This window comes from Poecilia reticulata, linkage group LG7 (genome assembly GCF_000633615.1).
Source record: "Poecilia reticulata strain Guanapo linkage group LG7, Guppy_female_1.0+MT, whole genome shotgun sequence".
Classification (NCBI taxonomy): Eukaryota; Metazoa; Chordata; class Actinopteri; order Cyprinodontiformes; family Poeciliidae; genus Poecilia; species Poecilia reticulata.
In genome coordinates, this window is record NC_024337.1 from 21,970,400 (window position 1) to 21,987,408 (window position 17,009).

Genomic DNA, 17,009 nt, shown 5'->3' on the forward strand with positions numbered 1-17,009 from the left:
GTGTGCGGGTGTGTGCAAGAGAGCCGTGCAACAATAGCCTACCCACACACACACATATCTCTGCCCAGCTAACTTCAGTCGCGTAAGAAGTCCATATGAGTTAGGCTCTCAAAGAGCATCCTGTTAGTCACAGTATGCTGACAGCTACAAAGAATGAAGGATAATCATGAATGCTTCAATATGGCCAGTTTGTGTGACAGATTGTGGGCTTATGTGTGTGTATACGTGAAGGAGTTTGGTGTGTGTGTGTGTGTATTTGGCTGCTTTGTTCTGCTTTGCTTATTCTCCTGGGCTGACCAGGTTTTATCTACAGGAAGTTCGGGCCGACTGGCTCTCATGTGAGCCGTGCTTCCCATGACCGCCTACCGTGGCTGCGCCGATATAAGCTGCAGAAAACAGACTTCAGGGATGAGACTGAAAGCGCTTCCACTACAGTTAGGCAAACAAATAAATATGATCACCCGTCTGAGCAGCAAAGAAGCGTTTGAGGGAGGGCACCCTTTTAGGGATGACGATGACACAACCGCAATCAGATCTGTGTTAGATAAACGGCCCTTAATTCCGTTTTTTTTTTACCAGAGTGGTTTTGCTCCCGTTATGGTTCAACGTCAAAAAAAAATACCTCTCATGGGAGCTTATTCTAGCTTCTGTGGTTTCTTTCACATGAAGGCTTTTACACTTACAGCTCCCAATCCGCACAGATTAAACACACACATGTTGATGTTTTAAAGGGAGGTAGGTGTTCCCATGTCCTCTTGATGAATCACAGATCCTCTCCGCTGTGTCCCGTGTGGGCTGTGGCTGAGTGAGTGTTGGTGTTGTTGCAGAATGAACTGCTTTATTAGGAATCGGTCCAAACAGGCCCTCAGCAGCTGACACTGGACATAAAGAACCATGTGAGTGACCTCATGATTCAGCGAAACGAAAGTGAGGCTGGAGGCCACAGGGAAACGGAGGAAGAGGAGAAGGCTGAATGTTGAATGCAAGGATTCTACCTTGTGGATCTCAGGAGCAGGACACACATTCCTGTCTGGCTGGCAGTCGTCCCTCGGCCTGCAGCTGCTTTCACACCATCCACAGAGGTGTCCCTGATCCTCACGGCCCCAGCACTGGGAGCAGTCTGAACTGCCCGCTCCACAGTTGTACACCTCCACTAGAGGGAGACGGGAGGGAGGAGGGGAGAGACAGAGACAGGAAGACATTATTCAGACAGTCGTATGAAGATTATTTTCAGTGTCTTTGTCTAGATAAGGGGTGCCAAACTCATTTTCGTCTTGAGTCATATGAAGTTCATGAATGTCCTCATGAGTTTGATATGGTCCATGGTTGTGGCAGAAATAGATTGATAAAATATTTAAAAATATTAATAACCAGATGTCTCTCCATTCAGTAAATGCATCTTCTCACATTGATGTAATTTGGCAGTATACATATAAAAACTGATTTGATTTGATAAAACATTTAAGCACACAAATGTTTTAAGGTGCTTTTCATGGGGCACTCTAGAGACAAAAGGGCCCCATAAAAAAAGTTACGGCGTGCCAGATTTGGCCCTCAGGCCTCGAGTTTGTCACATGTGGTCAGCATCAGTAACAATAATAATTTTTAAAAAAAATTCTGGAAAATAATAAAACAAAATCTGAAAAGTGTGGACAACCCTAAACATGCAGCCAGAGCTACAATGTCCCCACCAAATCTCACTTGTGTGTCGGAATGGCTCACTCAAAGTCCTGACCGAAATCTAACTAAAAATTAGAGGTGAGACCAGAAAATTGATGGTAACAGACTCTCTTTGAAAAGCATTATCATTCTCAAACGCATCTACTGGGAAAAAATGTCTACAAAGTACTTTCTCGGCGACAATAACGCACAGATGGGTGCAAGCGGCTCCGTAAGCTAATTTGTGGAAATTGCAAACATTAGAACAGTAGTCTAAACTATTTTTAGGCTCATCATGTTCTACAAAAGGCAGCGCCCAGTGTAATTAAATGTTGCTGCTGATGCTTTGTCTCATTTCATGCATGACCTATATTTGCAATATATTTAGCATGCAATCAATCTGAGTCTTTTCAGGCTGCTGCATTGGTACTTTTACAGAAATAAATAATTGGAGTACTTGTCCCCCCCACCCCCTGCCTGAAGAAGCATCTGTTTGCTGTGTTGGTCCTTGAATGGTCAGCTGAAGGTACACTGTTAGAAACATTTTTCTCCACAGCTTACTTGAACCATATGGGCTTCGTGCTCTAAATAAGCAGAATAAACATTTGGAGGGTGATATATTTATGGCTATAAAAATAAACCAGGAAAAAAAAAAAAACCCCGGAGAGGATGAGAACAAAGCCAGGGAAAACAGATGATTATGTTCGTGTTCCAAAGTGCCTCCTAGCAAGACGTCCCATTTGTATTACCGCATGCACATCTGCACGACTGTGTGTATATTAGGCCGCACGCATCTGTACGTATGTGATAAAGTGTGTGTCATTTTAAAATGTGATGACTTTGCACGCTGCGACGAGGTGCCTGTTAAGCAGAATGTCTGGCAGCGGGCCAGGGCTGTTGCTCGCATGGACTGCGAACGTCACATCTGGGACTGGGACAAGCAAACAACTGGCTTGGAGCGGCTCCGCGAGACAATATGCCAAGTTCAACAACGCAAGCCACCTCTCATCATTTCGCTGTTGTCATGGAGCTCAAACTATATTTGCGACAATAGGTTTGGACATTGCTTCTAAGAGGCAATGATAACACCTTCAATTGCAGCTCCCCCATGTTCTGTAATTATTATGTGTAATTAGGCGTTAGCAGAATATAGCATTATGGTAAATTACTGGTTGTTTGGCAAATTATGTGTTGGAATACACAAACTGCTATCATTACAAGTGAAAGGCAGTCTGACACGGTCTATCCCTGTAAGTATTTCTTTATTTTTCAACAGGGTCAATCAAATCCACCCGACTCGTCGAGAATGCATTCTCTGAGCATCGGTGTCATGGTTTTTTTTGTGTGTTTGGGTTTTTTTTCCCTTTAAAGTACGGAAGAGGAGACGGATCTCAGCATAGCATCGGGCTGTGTTTTTCATTCTTTTTGCATGTCTGTCTAATCACAGGTTTTACGTCTTACCTTTCATGGGCTGAGGGCTGTCAAGGAATATATCCTCCCTCTGACTGCTGAAGTATCCTGCTCTCCTGAGGCTGAGGTGGTAAATCTGACTCCTCTGATTGGTGAACAACTAAATGAGCAAAGAGGAAGGTAATATCAGCAAAACATTGTGTGCTTGGACTCTGTGTTATATCCATTGTGCTTTTTCTTACTGTTGCCCCACATACAGCAGGAGCCACATTTATTGGCACCACTAAATCCACCTAAAAGCCTTTTTAGATGGATCCATCTAAAAGCCCTTTTAGATGGATTTAGTGCACCGGGAATGGAGCATTGCAGTGCATAATGTCACACTGGATATTTTTAATAAATCAAATCGTTAATTTGGTTACAATTTATTCAATTGGGTGGGGTAAATTCATGTTAGAAAATAATGATTTCTTTAATGAAACAACTGATTTAAAGTTAACAAAATTTATGTAAATTAAGTTTTCACGTTATTTATAACTTCTCAGGTTGTTCAGAGTTTCTACGCTGCAAAAGGTGGTTCCAAGATGTTATTCATCTTGGAACCACAAAACAATCTTCTAATTTTACTGTTGCCCCAAGAGTAACATCTTGGGGTCAAGACTCAGTAAAAGCTATTAGATGCTGTCTATGAGAAAATCAATATTTGAGAGTCATGCTGTAAAAACAGTTTCTGTTGCAGTGCAACAAACATAAACATGGATTTTTTTAATATATGCTGCAAGAATTGTGAGTTTTGATTAGAACAGACTAATATTCACTTTCAGCAACAGATACTTTAGGTATGATTAGAGTGAAACAGTGGATGAATATTTGAAAAAACTCATTTCATTTTTTAGTACAGTAGAGAACTAATAATACTGTGGACCTATTTTTCTTCCAAAGTCTCTGGGAACCTTGTTAGAGTTCATAAAATCATGAACTCTTTGAAATACCAGTTGCCAAGTCTCAATAATAACCATTAAATGCAATCTGTAGACCAACTGGTTATTTGAGAGGCATGCAAGAGAAAGGTTTTCTGTCATATCATCTCCAAACCTGTGGAAATAGCTAAAGTCAACTGAGATCTGAATTGGAGTTTAGTAAAATAAAATATCTGGAAAAGTCACAAATACTAACTGTGAATTATGGTGGAGAATATGTGATGCTTATCCAAAGACCCTGCGATTCCTTTAGGCAGGTAGTGGGAACAGTAGTAATGAGCTAACAGTGGAGCTGACTTTTTGTTTAGTGCTTTATCATTTTAGCACTGCCTTCTAATGAACACCATGTTGATTAGGGTTAGTGCAATTCATTTTTATTTAGCATTGCCCACCACTACCTACTAGAATGCCTTACCAGTTAACGTTTTCAAAAACCAGAAGATTTTAAATAAAAATCTGATGCCCTGTACTGGAAAATTGAAGATAATCTTGTTACCAACAATTCGTTAAAATGAGTTTTTTTTTTAAATTGATAAGTGTGCACAAATTTCAGGTTGGATTTTTATTTTATTTTTTTTAAGATCTTTTAGTGTAATATGCTTCTGCAATTACTCATCGTTTCCAGGCTTGCCAATAAATGTGGTCAGCGTTGTGATAATGGGTCTCTTGTTAACTCATAAACAAAGGAAAGTTATTATTAAAAACAGCTGACAAACAAGCTTTAAACATAACAAGAGTGAGCTCAGTAAAGCAGTGGATGAAACAAATTGCCTCACTGGTTATTTCTGGAAGGTTATTGTCCGAACTTACCGTCACCCCACTGCACTTGACAGTTGAGTTGTCCAGCCATATGGCCTCATAGCGCCGTCCTATTCCAAAGTCACACTCAAGCTTCTCCGTCTGTTAAGCAAGACACTTACTTTAAACAATATGGAGTATTTAGAAAACAACGGCCAAGAAAAATGTGATACTATGTGGCTCTCCAGATTTAAAAAAAAAAAAAGGATTAAACAAATGCACAGAATCTTAATTTCTGGCAACAATCATCAACCCTGAGAAGGCACCAGAAAAATGAAAATAAAATTAATCCCATATTAACTGAGCTTGCCAGAAAAAGACTTTCAGATTTCATATTCATAAACATCTGGACTCCCACACCTCGGCAGCTCATCTGGGAGTCAGAATAATGAGTGTGAATTTATTTCTCCACAAAATAAGTGCCTTGAGTTCTCCGGAGCGGGGATATCTGAGACCATGGAGAAGCAGAGACAGGTAAGAGCAGCAGACGATAAGTGCTTAAAGTGGAAGAAGTCATTTGTCTGTGAATCCGGCCGGCTTAAATGGGTCTACTTTGATCGGCCTCTCCAGGACGCTGCTATTTCACGGCGCTTTCTGACACCGGAGACGGCTAATATTTATGGCAGCTGCACGGTTCTCCGTTTTCTGTGCTACTGTGAAAATTTCTCTGAGAGTCAGTCAAAGATGGGATGTAAAAGATGAGAAACTCGTTCTGAATTATTTTTTTTTCTCTGTGGTGAAAGCGTGGGAATTCAAAAGAAAGATCCCGGGAGGATCCGAGCACCGGATAAATTTGATTGGCAGCACATTTCCTGCTCTGCTGACTTGTCCGAGATGAAGACATTGATCAAACAATGTCAGTCTGTATAAACTTTCATAATGAAAAGTAGCACGAACAGCTATCCTGAAGAAGTCTGTGTGTGACTCAATGTCTGTCACCATAGCAACACGCCAGAAAGACAACGTGAGAGGCCAGCCGGGGTTAAGAGTGTGACCGGCCACGCCTGGCAACCAGTCAGCACTGGCATTTTGAGCAGATCTCGGAGTTGTGTCCTCATCCTCGTTGGTGCAGCGTCAGCTTCTGAAGCCCCTCGGTGCAGATTAACTGCATGAATGGGAGTTTTAACCAGTGATCTGAGAGGACTGCCTGAATGAAAATGAACAAGAGCAAAATTAAGCTCCTGCTCCAAGTGTTGCTGCCTCGGGCTGAATGCACACGCCGTACAGTGTGCTGACAAAGACACAACTCATCATGGTTGGATACCGGAGGGTGAGCGTGCTAAAACAGGCGAGGAACTCTTCATCCCGTACAGTGATTCTCAAAAGTCAGATCATGGATTTCCCGCAAATAGTGTGACATTTATCCTGTGCAATTCCAGTGAAAAGACAAATCTGTTGGAGGGAATGATGTCAAAACAAAAAGTCCCGGTTACTAAGCGTGCAAACACTGCTTTCTTTATTAAGGCAATATCTGCATTCAGTCTCATGTGGTAGAATTCTGTCAGCATCTTAGCTTGAAAATATTTGATCAGGCAATGCGGACACCTGTTGTCCACATATAATTCAGGTGAAAACTTCTGTCAGAGTTTTGCTTTTTTGTCTGAAAATACTTTTTTTTTTGCATTTGTGGCCAGTTTGGTTTCAGCAGACCAAAACAAAATCTCTGTCATGGCTTTAAGAGATTTGACCCTGGACTAGAATATGGGTACATGATAGCAAGAACCATGTATTTGGGAATATTTTCTGAATACTGTGATTATAATTTGCTCACATTTTTCTTGCTCTTTCTTTCTTCACAATGTGACTTTTAGCATTTTAGACAGTAAAAAAAATAAACATCCATTGTGGGCGTCAAGAACAGGAACAGTCCGTCCAATAGGCTAAATGTTATTGACAGATGTTGCTTGCATGACACATGAAATACAATATTCTTTTAGATATTGCATCCAAGAAGTCCTTTGTGATTGTGATATTGCACAAGTAGGTACATCTGCAGGTAGATATAATCTGGAAGATTCATTTGAATGAAAATGCAGCTGTCTTTTAAAGTTATGACTTATTTCAAACATATGGATAATCCACAACATTGCAATCACATGTTAAACACAACCTGCTAGTTGCAGCTTCTCTATTCACCAATATTGGATGAAGCTTGTTGTTATTATTTATTTGGAATTATTTGTTACTTCCTTTACTGTGACGTGACATATATAAACTGCAGTGTTTCTTTTTTGTACCCTTCTCCTGACTGATATCTTTGTACGATGACATAATTTCGGTAACTAATAGATGCAAATGAGCCATGATAAAAAAATCCTTCAAGGAAAATGAACATTGTTGAGCATGTGAACTCAAGAAACTACCGTACTTTCCGCACTATAAGGCACACCTTCAATGAATGGCCTATTTTAAAACTTTTTTCATATATAAGGCGCATAGAATAGACACTTCAGTTTGGGTTGCCAATTTGTTCCGTACTCTATTATTACACATCCACATCTGTAAAGATGTCCCCGAGTACTTTATATAGTAGGCTGCCCCAGTCATTGTTTCACTCACGGTGTTGGTGTTGCGATATTGTGCCCAACTGCTTTCTGGGTAACACAGACCAACCGACACGCTGCCGCCGCAGCCTCTGTCTCTCTTCCCCAGCCCCCCCCCCCTCCCCCCCCGGGCTTTAAATGTATTATCAAACTTTATTAACAAACCAGCATTCTGACAACTATCCCAGCATGCACCGTGCACTTCTTCTACGGGGAAAATGAAGTCGGCGGCTGCTTACCGTAGTTGCTAGACCTGTTGTGGCTCAATATTGGTCCATATTTAAGGTGCACCGGATTATAAGGCGCACTGTCGGCTTTTGAGGAAATTGAAGGTTTTTAGGTGCGCCTTATAGTGTGGAAAATACGGTAAATAAAAACATTTTAGTTTGGGATTGTGTACATTGTGTGCAACCACATCATTAGTTTTTAAATACTTTTCTCTTTGATTGATTTGCTTTTTGATTGAACGTTACAGGATACAATCAAATTTCATGCTGAAAAAGTCAAATTTTTATATTTTTTATGTCATAGTAAGCAGACATTGCAATGGTTGAGAGTCAATGTATTCTCAACAAGTAGAACACCCAGACTGGTTTCAGTCATCCATTGACCCCAATCCCAGAGCGAAAACATTCATCTGTTTTAGCCCAGCTTGAAGCAAAGACACCATATGCTTCTCTTTTCTTCCAATCACATTCACCACATGCGGTTTCTGGAGACAGCCCAGCTCAGAGACTGGAGGACATCTGACGTACCCCTTGGATGTTGCTCAGGTTCATGGTGAAGTCTTGGGCCATTCCTGAAGGTGATGGAGGAACCTCAGAGGGAATCAGACTGGGACAGGAAGCAACGCTCTGCAGTGGGAGATGGGGGATTTCAGAGGAGGAAGGAAGTGACATACAGGAGTTAAAGAAAACAATGGCTTCCTCTGCACCCTCTTCCATACATCCACCACCCAAAAATACCTGTCCTGTTTATCTGGACAAGCAGGAAATGAGAGGGTGAAGTCTCCCTTTGAGGGAAACAACAATGGCTTCAAATAGGGAGATGATGAAGGATTAGAAAAACAGACCCACCGGACGCTGTGAAGCCCCGAGCAGAGCAGGAAACGACAGCCTACTTCCCGATGACCTCATGACTCATATTATAAAAATCTTATTTCACGTTTAAACAGAAACTATAATTTAAATACATAAAGCAGCTTAAAAAAAGCACCATTCTTTCATGCTAATCTAATGGAGATTTACTCCATTTACTTTACAGATGCAATCGTGCTTCTATTACTCTGACTGTGTAAAACTCACGAGATATAAAACTAATCATTAAACACTCAAATAAAAGGCTTAAGGAAAACACCAGTAGACCTGTGGCTGACCAGAGGAGCGAGAGCCGTGTCCTCCCCCTCCCATGTGACCCGATAATAAAAGAGTGTGAGCGGAGAGGGAAAATCTGCGGGGCCACACAGGCCATGGGATTTGGCTCAGCAGTAAAACTCTAAAGTCGACACAAATAGTTTGATAGCCGACTTAATCTTGATGTTGTCAGGAAAGCGTCCAAAGACGGCTGGTAATAGTTTCCAATGAGGCTGGGCTTGTTATGGATAACTTTCCCTTTTTTGCGCTCGTATCTTGTTACTCTGTTTGATATGCTTTTTTTTTGTTGTTGATTTAGAGCACTTCTTGCACTTACATGGTTTATATTACTAAATATATATCTATAAAATTTATGCGTATGGGCTCCTACTCAAAAACATATAAAAGCAGGTCCGTACAGACGTTAAGGCGCATTGAATATACTCTTTCACTCATTCGCAAATATCTGGCAGAGAGTGAAACGTTAGAGCAGGTCATAGGAGCTTTAAAATACCACATTATCCTGTTATGAGTCTGTAAAAGCAGAACCTCTTGAGATTTTATAGCTGGTTTCACCATTTCTGCACACTGTAGTTGAGACACTGACACTGTAACCTCACGATGATTCTCCACATGGCTGCTCTTGCCTAACCAGTCTGGACTCACATTATAAAAAGAAAACTTTTCTTTTTTACTGCCGAGTCTGGATTGTGTCGGAGGTTTGGGCTTGTAGGATACTGATATCATGAACTCCTCCTGGGATCTGTCTGGTTGATAGATTGGAGGGAGAATTACTCACTTCAAGCAGATTTGGCTTCGATTCATCTTTGCTTGAGAGGCATTGGTGGTGCTCTTGGTCCCAGTAGCACTTCCACCTTGTGCTCAGGCAGCTCATGCACCTGAAAAACAAAGATAGACACAGAAGTATTCAAATCATATTACTATACCTCAAACTACACAGCCTGACCAAAAAAAAAAATAATGTTCCCATGCAGTAAGCAAAGTTAAAGTTGGTGTAAACAAACATTAAAGTGGGATTTTCTCTTTGGCGACGAAGTTTTCTTTGACCAGGTATCTTTTATTAGGATTTTTTTGTAATAAATTTAGCTGAAGAAAAGCAAGTCTCATGGTGGGGAGGGTGTGTTCAGTTTGACGTACCGTATTTTCCGGACTATAGAGCCACCTCACTATAAGCCGCACCCACAAAGTTTTTTTTTAAAACTGAAAACATACATATATATATATATATATATATATATACGCCAAACCATGGATTCGTTCACGCCGCGCTTACGTGAATCTGTACTGCCAAATCGATAGCCTTCGACTTAAAAGCGGCATCATATGAACTTCTTCGTGTTGTTTCCATGATGAGGAGGTATGAGTTTGAAAACATTTCTCCGTCGTGCCTGCTGCTAGCATGTGCTTGTTTTATATGAAAATTAGCACTTTCTTCTTTGATTTCCAATTTTGACTTCCAATAATTCACTTCCTGCTAAAGAGCCCCCTGGCGGTTGAATAAAAATCTTCAGAAAAGCAGCACCGGGCTATAAGCCACATGGTTCAAAGCGTGGGAAAAAAAGTAGCAGCTTATCGTCTGAAAAATACGGAAATATTTTCCTCTGACCCACATGCATTCTGAACATGTTCAATGTGTCAAATTAGGTGGCGATACTCTATTTCAGATTATTTACTGAACAGTGCTCCATCAGATTATTGTAATAATGTTTTACTTTACCCTGCTTCAAACTCTACCCCTATTTCATGGATGTTTATTTAGGGTTTACGAGAAAAGGAAGATACTTACAAAGACGCGATGCATTACTCATATACTCATTTCCAAAAATGAATAACATTTCCTTTTACGTTTTAATCATGCATGGCTTTGTTTTGTATATATAATGCCAACATGATGTATTACAACATGCATTGTGTATTTTCTAACATACTGCAACAGAAATCAAAAACAGAGGGGAAATATTCCATCTGGTTTGTTTTCACCCCCATATCATGTCCCTGTGATCGTCCCCATGTAAAAGTTGAGCATGAAGCCCGCTCTGACTCATTTTGGAGTGCAAAACAAATGGGGAGGCTGAACTGATTACAGGCATCAAAGTGAAGCTTTAATAAAAGGAAGTAATGATTAGTCACAGTGGCAGACACGCTCATTCCACGGTCGCAGCTCAGCCGGCGGAGAGGTCAGGGTGGGCCAACTCGGCTGAGATCAGACTCTCTCGCTGCTAAATGATGATGCATGAGAACGCATGCCGTCTCATGTGTTTAAATTTCTGTGAAATCAGGCTCGGGTTTTACGGTGCCGACATGTAGCGGCTTTACCGAGAACATTTCCTAGATCATGCTCGCAGGCTCAGCTGATGTGTGCACAGCGAGCACGAAGGCTGGAAAAGCGGTTGAGATGATTAAAAAAAAGAAAAAGGTTTCTTCATGTATTGACATTTTTCATGACAAAGCGTTGTATTTTTTTTTCAGTGAAATTTCTCGTTTTGAAGGATCACTTCAAAAATCAGCCCTGAATGAGTCAGAGATTCGGCTTTAATATACAATACAATGATTTGTATTTCCTCCATCCACTGCAAAGATGGATGGAGGAATTGACAGACAGGTGGACAAATGGATGGACGGATGATAAATGGATGGATGGATGGATGGATGGATGGATGGATGGATGGATGGATGGATAAAAAAATTTTCAAATTCTGGAAATGTGAAATTGTTTCCATCCTCCAGGCCTGGAAAACATCTAAATCAACTCCTTTCTCCGTCATTCTGAGTTGTAACAAACAGAACGTTTGTAGATAAGGGCCAACAATGTGGCTTCCAGATAGACCACCTAAACATACCGGCACTCTGTAAACGTGTGTGCGTGCGTGCGTGCGTGCGTGCGCGTGCGTGCTTGCATGCGTGTATGGAGTCTGCATCTTTGAGTAGCCTCTGGGTAGAGACAGATGTCCCACACTAGGAAAGATGGTGCCTCCAATGATAGCAACACTCTGAGGGGGTCTCTAGATTAGACGGCGGAGGGTGTAAGAGGATGTGTAACTGTCTTTGTGTGTGTGTGTTCTGATTAAAACCAGACGGACTCCTCCAGGCTGTTATCAGCTGCACTTTTCCCTGACTCCCTTTCTGTCCTACTAAAACACCTAAAAACCTCACCACCCACCCACATTTACATGCAGACTGTTTGCATACACACCACACTCTCTCTCTGCTCGACTGAAAGCTGACAGCAAACACCCTGTGAAACTGCTCACCCCTGGTCGTAATGACCACTCGCGTACACACTCGCACTAAATACACACACTCTCAGGGTCCCTCCGTGGACACAGCGGTTAAACACACATCCTCAATCACACCTCTGTCAGAGAGAAACACATCCAGAAGAAAGCCTCACTCTCAGGGAGGGGAGTGCAAGTTAACCAACAGACACATGAGCGAGGAGAGGAAAAAAGAAAGAGAACTGAGGTGTGAAAAAAAGTGAAATGAAAAGAAAGTAAAGGATGGAACATAAATAGAGTAAGTTTGGGGCAGAGAGAGAAGTGAATGTTTAGTGTTTGTCCTAGGCTGCAGAGCGACGCTGGAATGCCGCGGTCTGCTTGTCATTAACACTTTACCCAGTGATCACTTTAACCGTGTTCAGGGAGAGCTGTATAAACAGCGCTCACTCTCTCAGACAAACACACGCATGCAAACTGGTTTGGCACCATTATATCATAAATGAACTTTACCGTGTGACTCTCAGAAGTGTAAATACTATCTGTTTTCTTCGTTTTTAACACATTCCTCCTGATTCGTTACGTTTGGAACAGCTAGCGGGCTCGTTCAGCCAAATATATTGTATGAAACCTTTCTTCATTATTACACTTCTGTTAATTTTCTGGACTCAACAAAGGAGGAAAAAAAAATCTACACAATGAAAAATATTGGACAACATTCAGTCAGTGGAGGCCAAAATATTCTGAATTCCTGGCAACAGACATGAGATCCAAACTTTCCAAATAAATAACCTGCGACCATGTTAGGATATAGATAAATTAAAACTGCAACTGTGTTGATTTTCAAGCGCTTACACATTGGCTGTTCTGCAAAAACGGCTTGGTGTGAAATTTTCTCAATCTTTTCACTATTTTCTTATAAAATCTACATTAGTCCTACAGATACATTACATTTGTGATTTTTTCACAATTACTTCTTTGTACTGATGCAACTCAGTAAATGAATGAAATAATTAATTTCAATAATTCAGTTAAAAGCCAGATTTAGCTGAAGCAAGTTTCCAATTGTAGTTGAGAGATAATAATAGGGTTAAATCAAAAACACACATATATCCTACCACTGTACAAAGTCAAAAATACAACACAAACAGTACCAAATTACAAACCTGTTTTATAATCACTAATGTCAAGCTTACAGTTTTTTTATTATTATCTTTATTTTAAGCATATGTATGCATAGTATATGGAGTAATTACAGACAGAGAGCTAAATAATTGATAAATAATAAATAATTGATATTTGTGACATAGTTTAGGTCTACGAAGTTTTATTATTGCAATTTGTAGCTACTGTAAAACTTAACTTCATCACATAAGATGAATATAAAGATTATTTTATAATGTTATGTGACGAATATGTTATGTAAAAACGGCTAAAAAGAAGGGACATTACAGAGGAATAAAGAGAGATCACATAGAGCTCTGTCCATGACCATCAATAGAAAGTCAAGTGAAAGGAAAAGCTGAAGCAGAAAGAGGTGCAAAGGCTTCATGAAGATGGAGATTTTATTTCTAGAAAGACTTTGTATCTACTTGGATGACCTACTACAGGACGTTCAGGCAAAAGTACCACTGAGTAAGAACTGATTGTATTTACTGTACAATACGATAATATTTTGGTAGACAGATATTTTCTGAATAAAAAGCATTTCTCATTATTTGGATTGCATGGGACGCACAGCGGTGCAGTTGGTAGCACTGTTGCATTGCAGCAAGAAGGTAGTGGCTTTTAGTCCCAGCTGGGGTCTTTCATGGAGTTTATATGTGCATGCATGGATTCTCTCCAGGTACTGCAGCTTCCTTTCACAGTCCAAAAACACAACCATTAGGCTGACTGGTCTCTATATTGTCTTTTCGCGTGAGTGATTGTTTGTACTGTGCTGCTATGTGATGCACTGGCCACCGGTCCAAGATGCACCCTGCCTCTTGCCCAATGGCTCCTGGAGAAAAGCACCAGTCTCCCCTGCAAAGATCTAGACAGTGGATGGATTCTGATTTTTATAAAAATCTGAATTTTAGGTTTTCATTAGATATAGTCCATAGTCATCAAAATTCACAGAAATAAACACTGGAAACGTATCGCCCTACTTGCAAAACAATTTATAATACACGACTTTCACTATAGTTTAATCACTACAATGACTCTTTTCTGTGGCATTCTGACTTATTCAAATGAATCAAAGCAATATTTGTATTTAAAGATCACAAGTAATGACATTATACGTGCATTCTGAAACCAATTTTGTTCATACCAAAGGAGTTTGTACTGAGCTAGCAAATAATCATGTTGTCGATTAACTTTATTACTGAAACAAAATTAGCTTTATAAAAGCGCATAATTTCTTTCAAAGTGTGCAGAATAAAAAGTCTAATGCCTTTGGTTCTAAAAGCATTTAATGCCCGACATTACTTAAATGAAACATAATAGCCTCAGTTAGCATAAAACAGAGGAGGATCTGTGCTTTAAAACCAAAGAAAATGCTTTCTTCAGAAGAATGGGTTTTTCTTTCTCATCCTTCAAGACTTTGATTTATCTATTAGTAGAGTGATGGCGCTTTTCATAAAAAAAGAGCTCTTTTATGTGGTTTCATTGGGTCTAAGTGTGTAACAAAACGCACTGTTTAAAAAAAAAAACAGCATGAAGTGAATGAGATCAGATAGAGCCCAGCAGTTCTGAACCTCTCTGCGTAATGCTCTTCCTGTGCGAACGGCACTTTGCTCATTATCACCTCCGACAAACCGCCGTCTAATTTCACACTCCTGGACCCCGCCACATATTGGGTGCAGTCTCACACACGTACACCTGCAGCCGCTGTGTTCACACCTCGAAACTACTTTCAAAAAGTGAACAAAGGGAGGGGGACACCAAAATGCTTTTTTGGGGGGGGAGTGGAGGGGGGTAGATTTCTGTGAATCTGTCAAACACACTCAATGCACATGGATGAGGCTCTCGGGATCAGATAGAGAAGATCCTGCAACATGGTCCAACATGCAGGAGGATGCCAGCTGGAATGCCTCCACATTTTGAGGAAAAACCCCGCCGCTGTGACAAGGACATCCAAGTCAAAGTCTTTAAGAAAAACAAACACGGGTGTGATCAACCAAACATACATATCTAATTTCCTTTGGCTTAACATTTACAGAATATTAATCCCGCATTTGATCCCGCACTGAGGAAACCTTGAGCAAACCAAACACCACAATAAGCCCTGGGAGAGGACATGTTGGCTGTGTTTACCCAGCATGGCCTAAATAAAATGCATTTGATGAGGAGACGAGGGACGTGGAAGAAGAAGAACAAACACAGAATTGAGGCTTTGCTTTGTCTTTATTGTCCAGCTGTGTGTGCAGATCTGAAACGGCACTGAGGGAAAGGCTTGATATTTCAGTTCAGGTTTTCTGTTTGGAGACTGCTACAAGAGCAGTTTGTTGGTGTTTAGTCTCCGTTAGGAGGGATTGTTTTGGGGGATTTATTATAAGCCTTGTCATTAAAACGTGGGAAAGTGGAGAGAATATAATCAGATCAAGTAATTCAATAAAAGCCACAGGCAGAGAGAATAAATAGTCTATTGGAAATGAATGTTCTACCCAATAAATAGCGCAAAGTATTTACTAATAAAGTGACAGTTACATTCAATAGGTTGTCTTGCGATGTGGTTTACATATTTATTCGGATTTGTGTCCTTTCAGAAAACACAGATCAGAGCCACAGCTTTGTGCAAAACTTTTAAACCAAGGAAGGGCCTTCTTAAGGTAGTGCTGGCCCTGTTCTTCAAACTTTCATAAGTTTTCATTTCTTATGTCTTTGTTTACTCATCTTGGCAGATGTTAAAGTATAAAACTATTGTAGAAGAATTGTGACAAGAGACTTTAGGCTAAGATAGAAATCCAGCTTCAACCAGAACAATGATCCTAAACACACAACCAGAGCTGAAATGAAATGTTTTAGATTGAAAAACATTCACTTTTTTAGTTTTATTTTATTTTAATTAACCTTCATCTAACCAGGTGAATTATTAAGAACACATTTTTAATTACAATAATGATCTGGCAGGGAAGGATGGTCCAGTTAAAGTCCAGAGCAATGTCTCATCCTTACATTCTCAAATATTACAAGTTTTCTGCTCTTTAGGAACTACCTTATCTTAAACTATTATAGTATTTACTACTTTTCAAAGATTAAACTAAAAATCGGGAAAAAATTTTGTATTTCTAACAAGATGCTGGTAACTAAGTGCCAAGAGATTCAATTTAAAGTTTTATATGAATGTTTCAGGTGAGTTAACAAGAAAAACAAACCGAACTCATTCCTCTAAAAAAAAAAAAAAAAACTAGTGGAAATAAGAGAAAAGCAGCCAGTTAAAAAAAAAACAAAAAAAACTTTAAAGCTGTCAGTGCGGTGACAGCAGAGAATCATCAATTTACATCTCAGACCCAAAATTCTCATTTGGATGAAACGCTAACTAGTAATTTAAGATGTTAAACTGAACATCAGGTAGTTGGAGCTTTTTTTAAAAGTGTCTCAAATGGAGAAGTGTGAAACCCACCAGTGTCGTCGTTGACAGCATGCTATCGCTATGTGCTGTTCATGTGAAAACCTTAATTATACTTTTAATTAAAAACTAGAAGGGAGATCTTGTTATACTAGAATCTGAGGAAAAAAGTAGAAAGATGTCAAAAGAAAAGAAAAATTATCGACGAAAGAAAAAATAATGTGTATTAAGAGCTGTGACACAGAATCATCAAATATTTGCCAAGAATCATAAACTCTTGAGATTGTGACGTGAAATGTTTGACTTACGACGTCTTTGGGTGTATTTGTCCGGTTCTCTCGCAGTCGTAGATGATGAAGCTCCCAGAAACAACAGACGTGCCATTCACCTTTATCGCCACCAAAACAGTGAGGTGATCTGCAGAAACAAAGGCCGCATGTGTCAAGCTCTGCAACATTTGGAGATGGTATCGCTCTCATGAA

The 17,009-nt window shown here is 40.1% G+C and overlaps 1 protein-coding gene across 4 annotated transcripts in view; it reads right to left on the reverse strand.

Moving 5' to 3' along the window:
• Positions 1-17,009, reverse strand: part of plxnd1 (plexin D1) — a 104,405-nt gene that overhangs the window by 60,470 nt on the left and 26,926 nt on the right. For all 4 annotated transcript variants that reach the window (XM_008414048.2, XM_017305700.1, XM_008414045.2 and 1 more), the window contains exons 7-12: positions 16,836-16,944; positions 9,542-9,641; positions 8,146-8,244; positions 4,860-4,949; positions 3,121-3,229; positions 996-1,153 (exon numbers count right to left, since the gene is read on the reverse strand). In XM_008414048.2, coding sequence (XP_008412270.1) covers positions 996-1,153; positions 3,121-3,229; positions 4,860-4,949; positions 8,146-8,244; positions 9,542-9,641; positions 16,836-16,944 — 665 coding nt within the window. The remainder of the gene's footprint in view (positions 1-995; positions 1,154-3,120; positions 3,230-4,859; positions 4,950-8,145; positions 8,245-9,541; positions 9,642-16,835; positions 16,945-17,009) is intronic.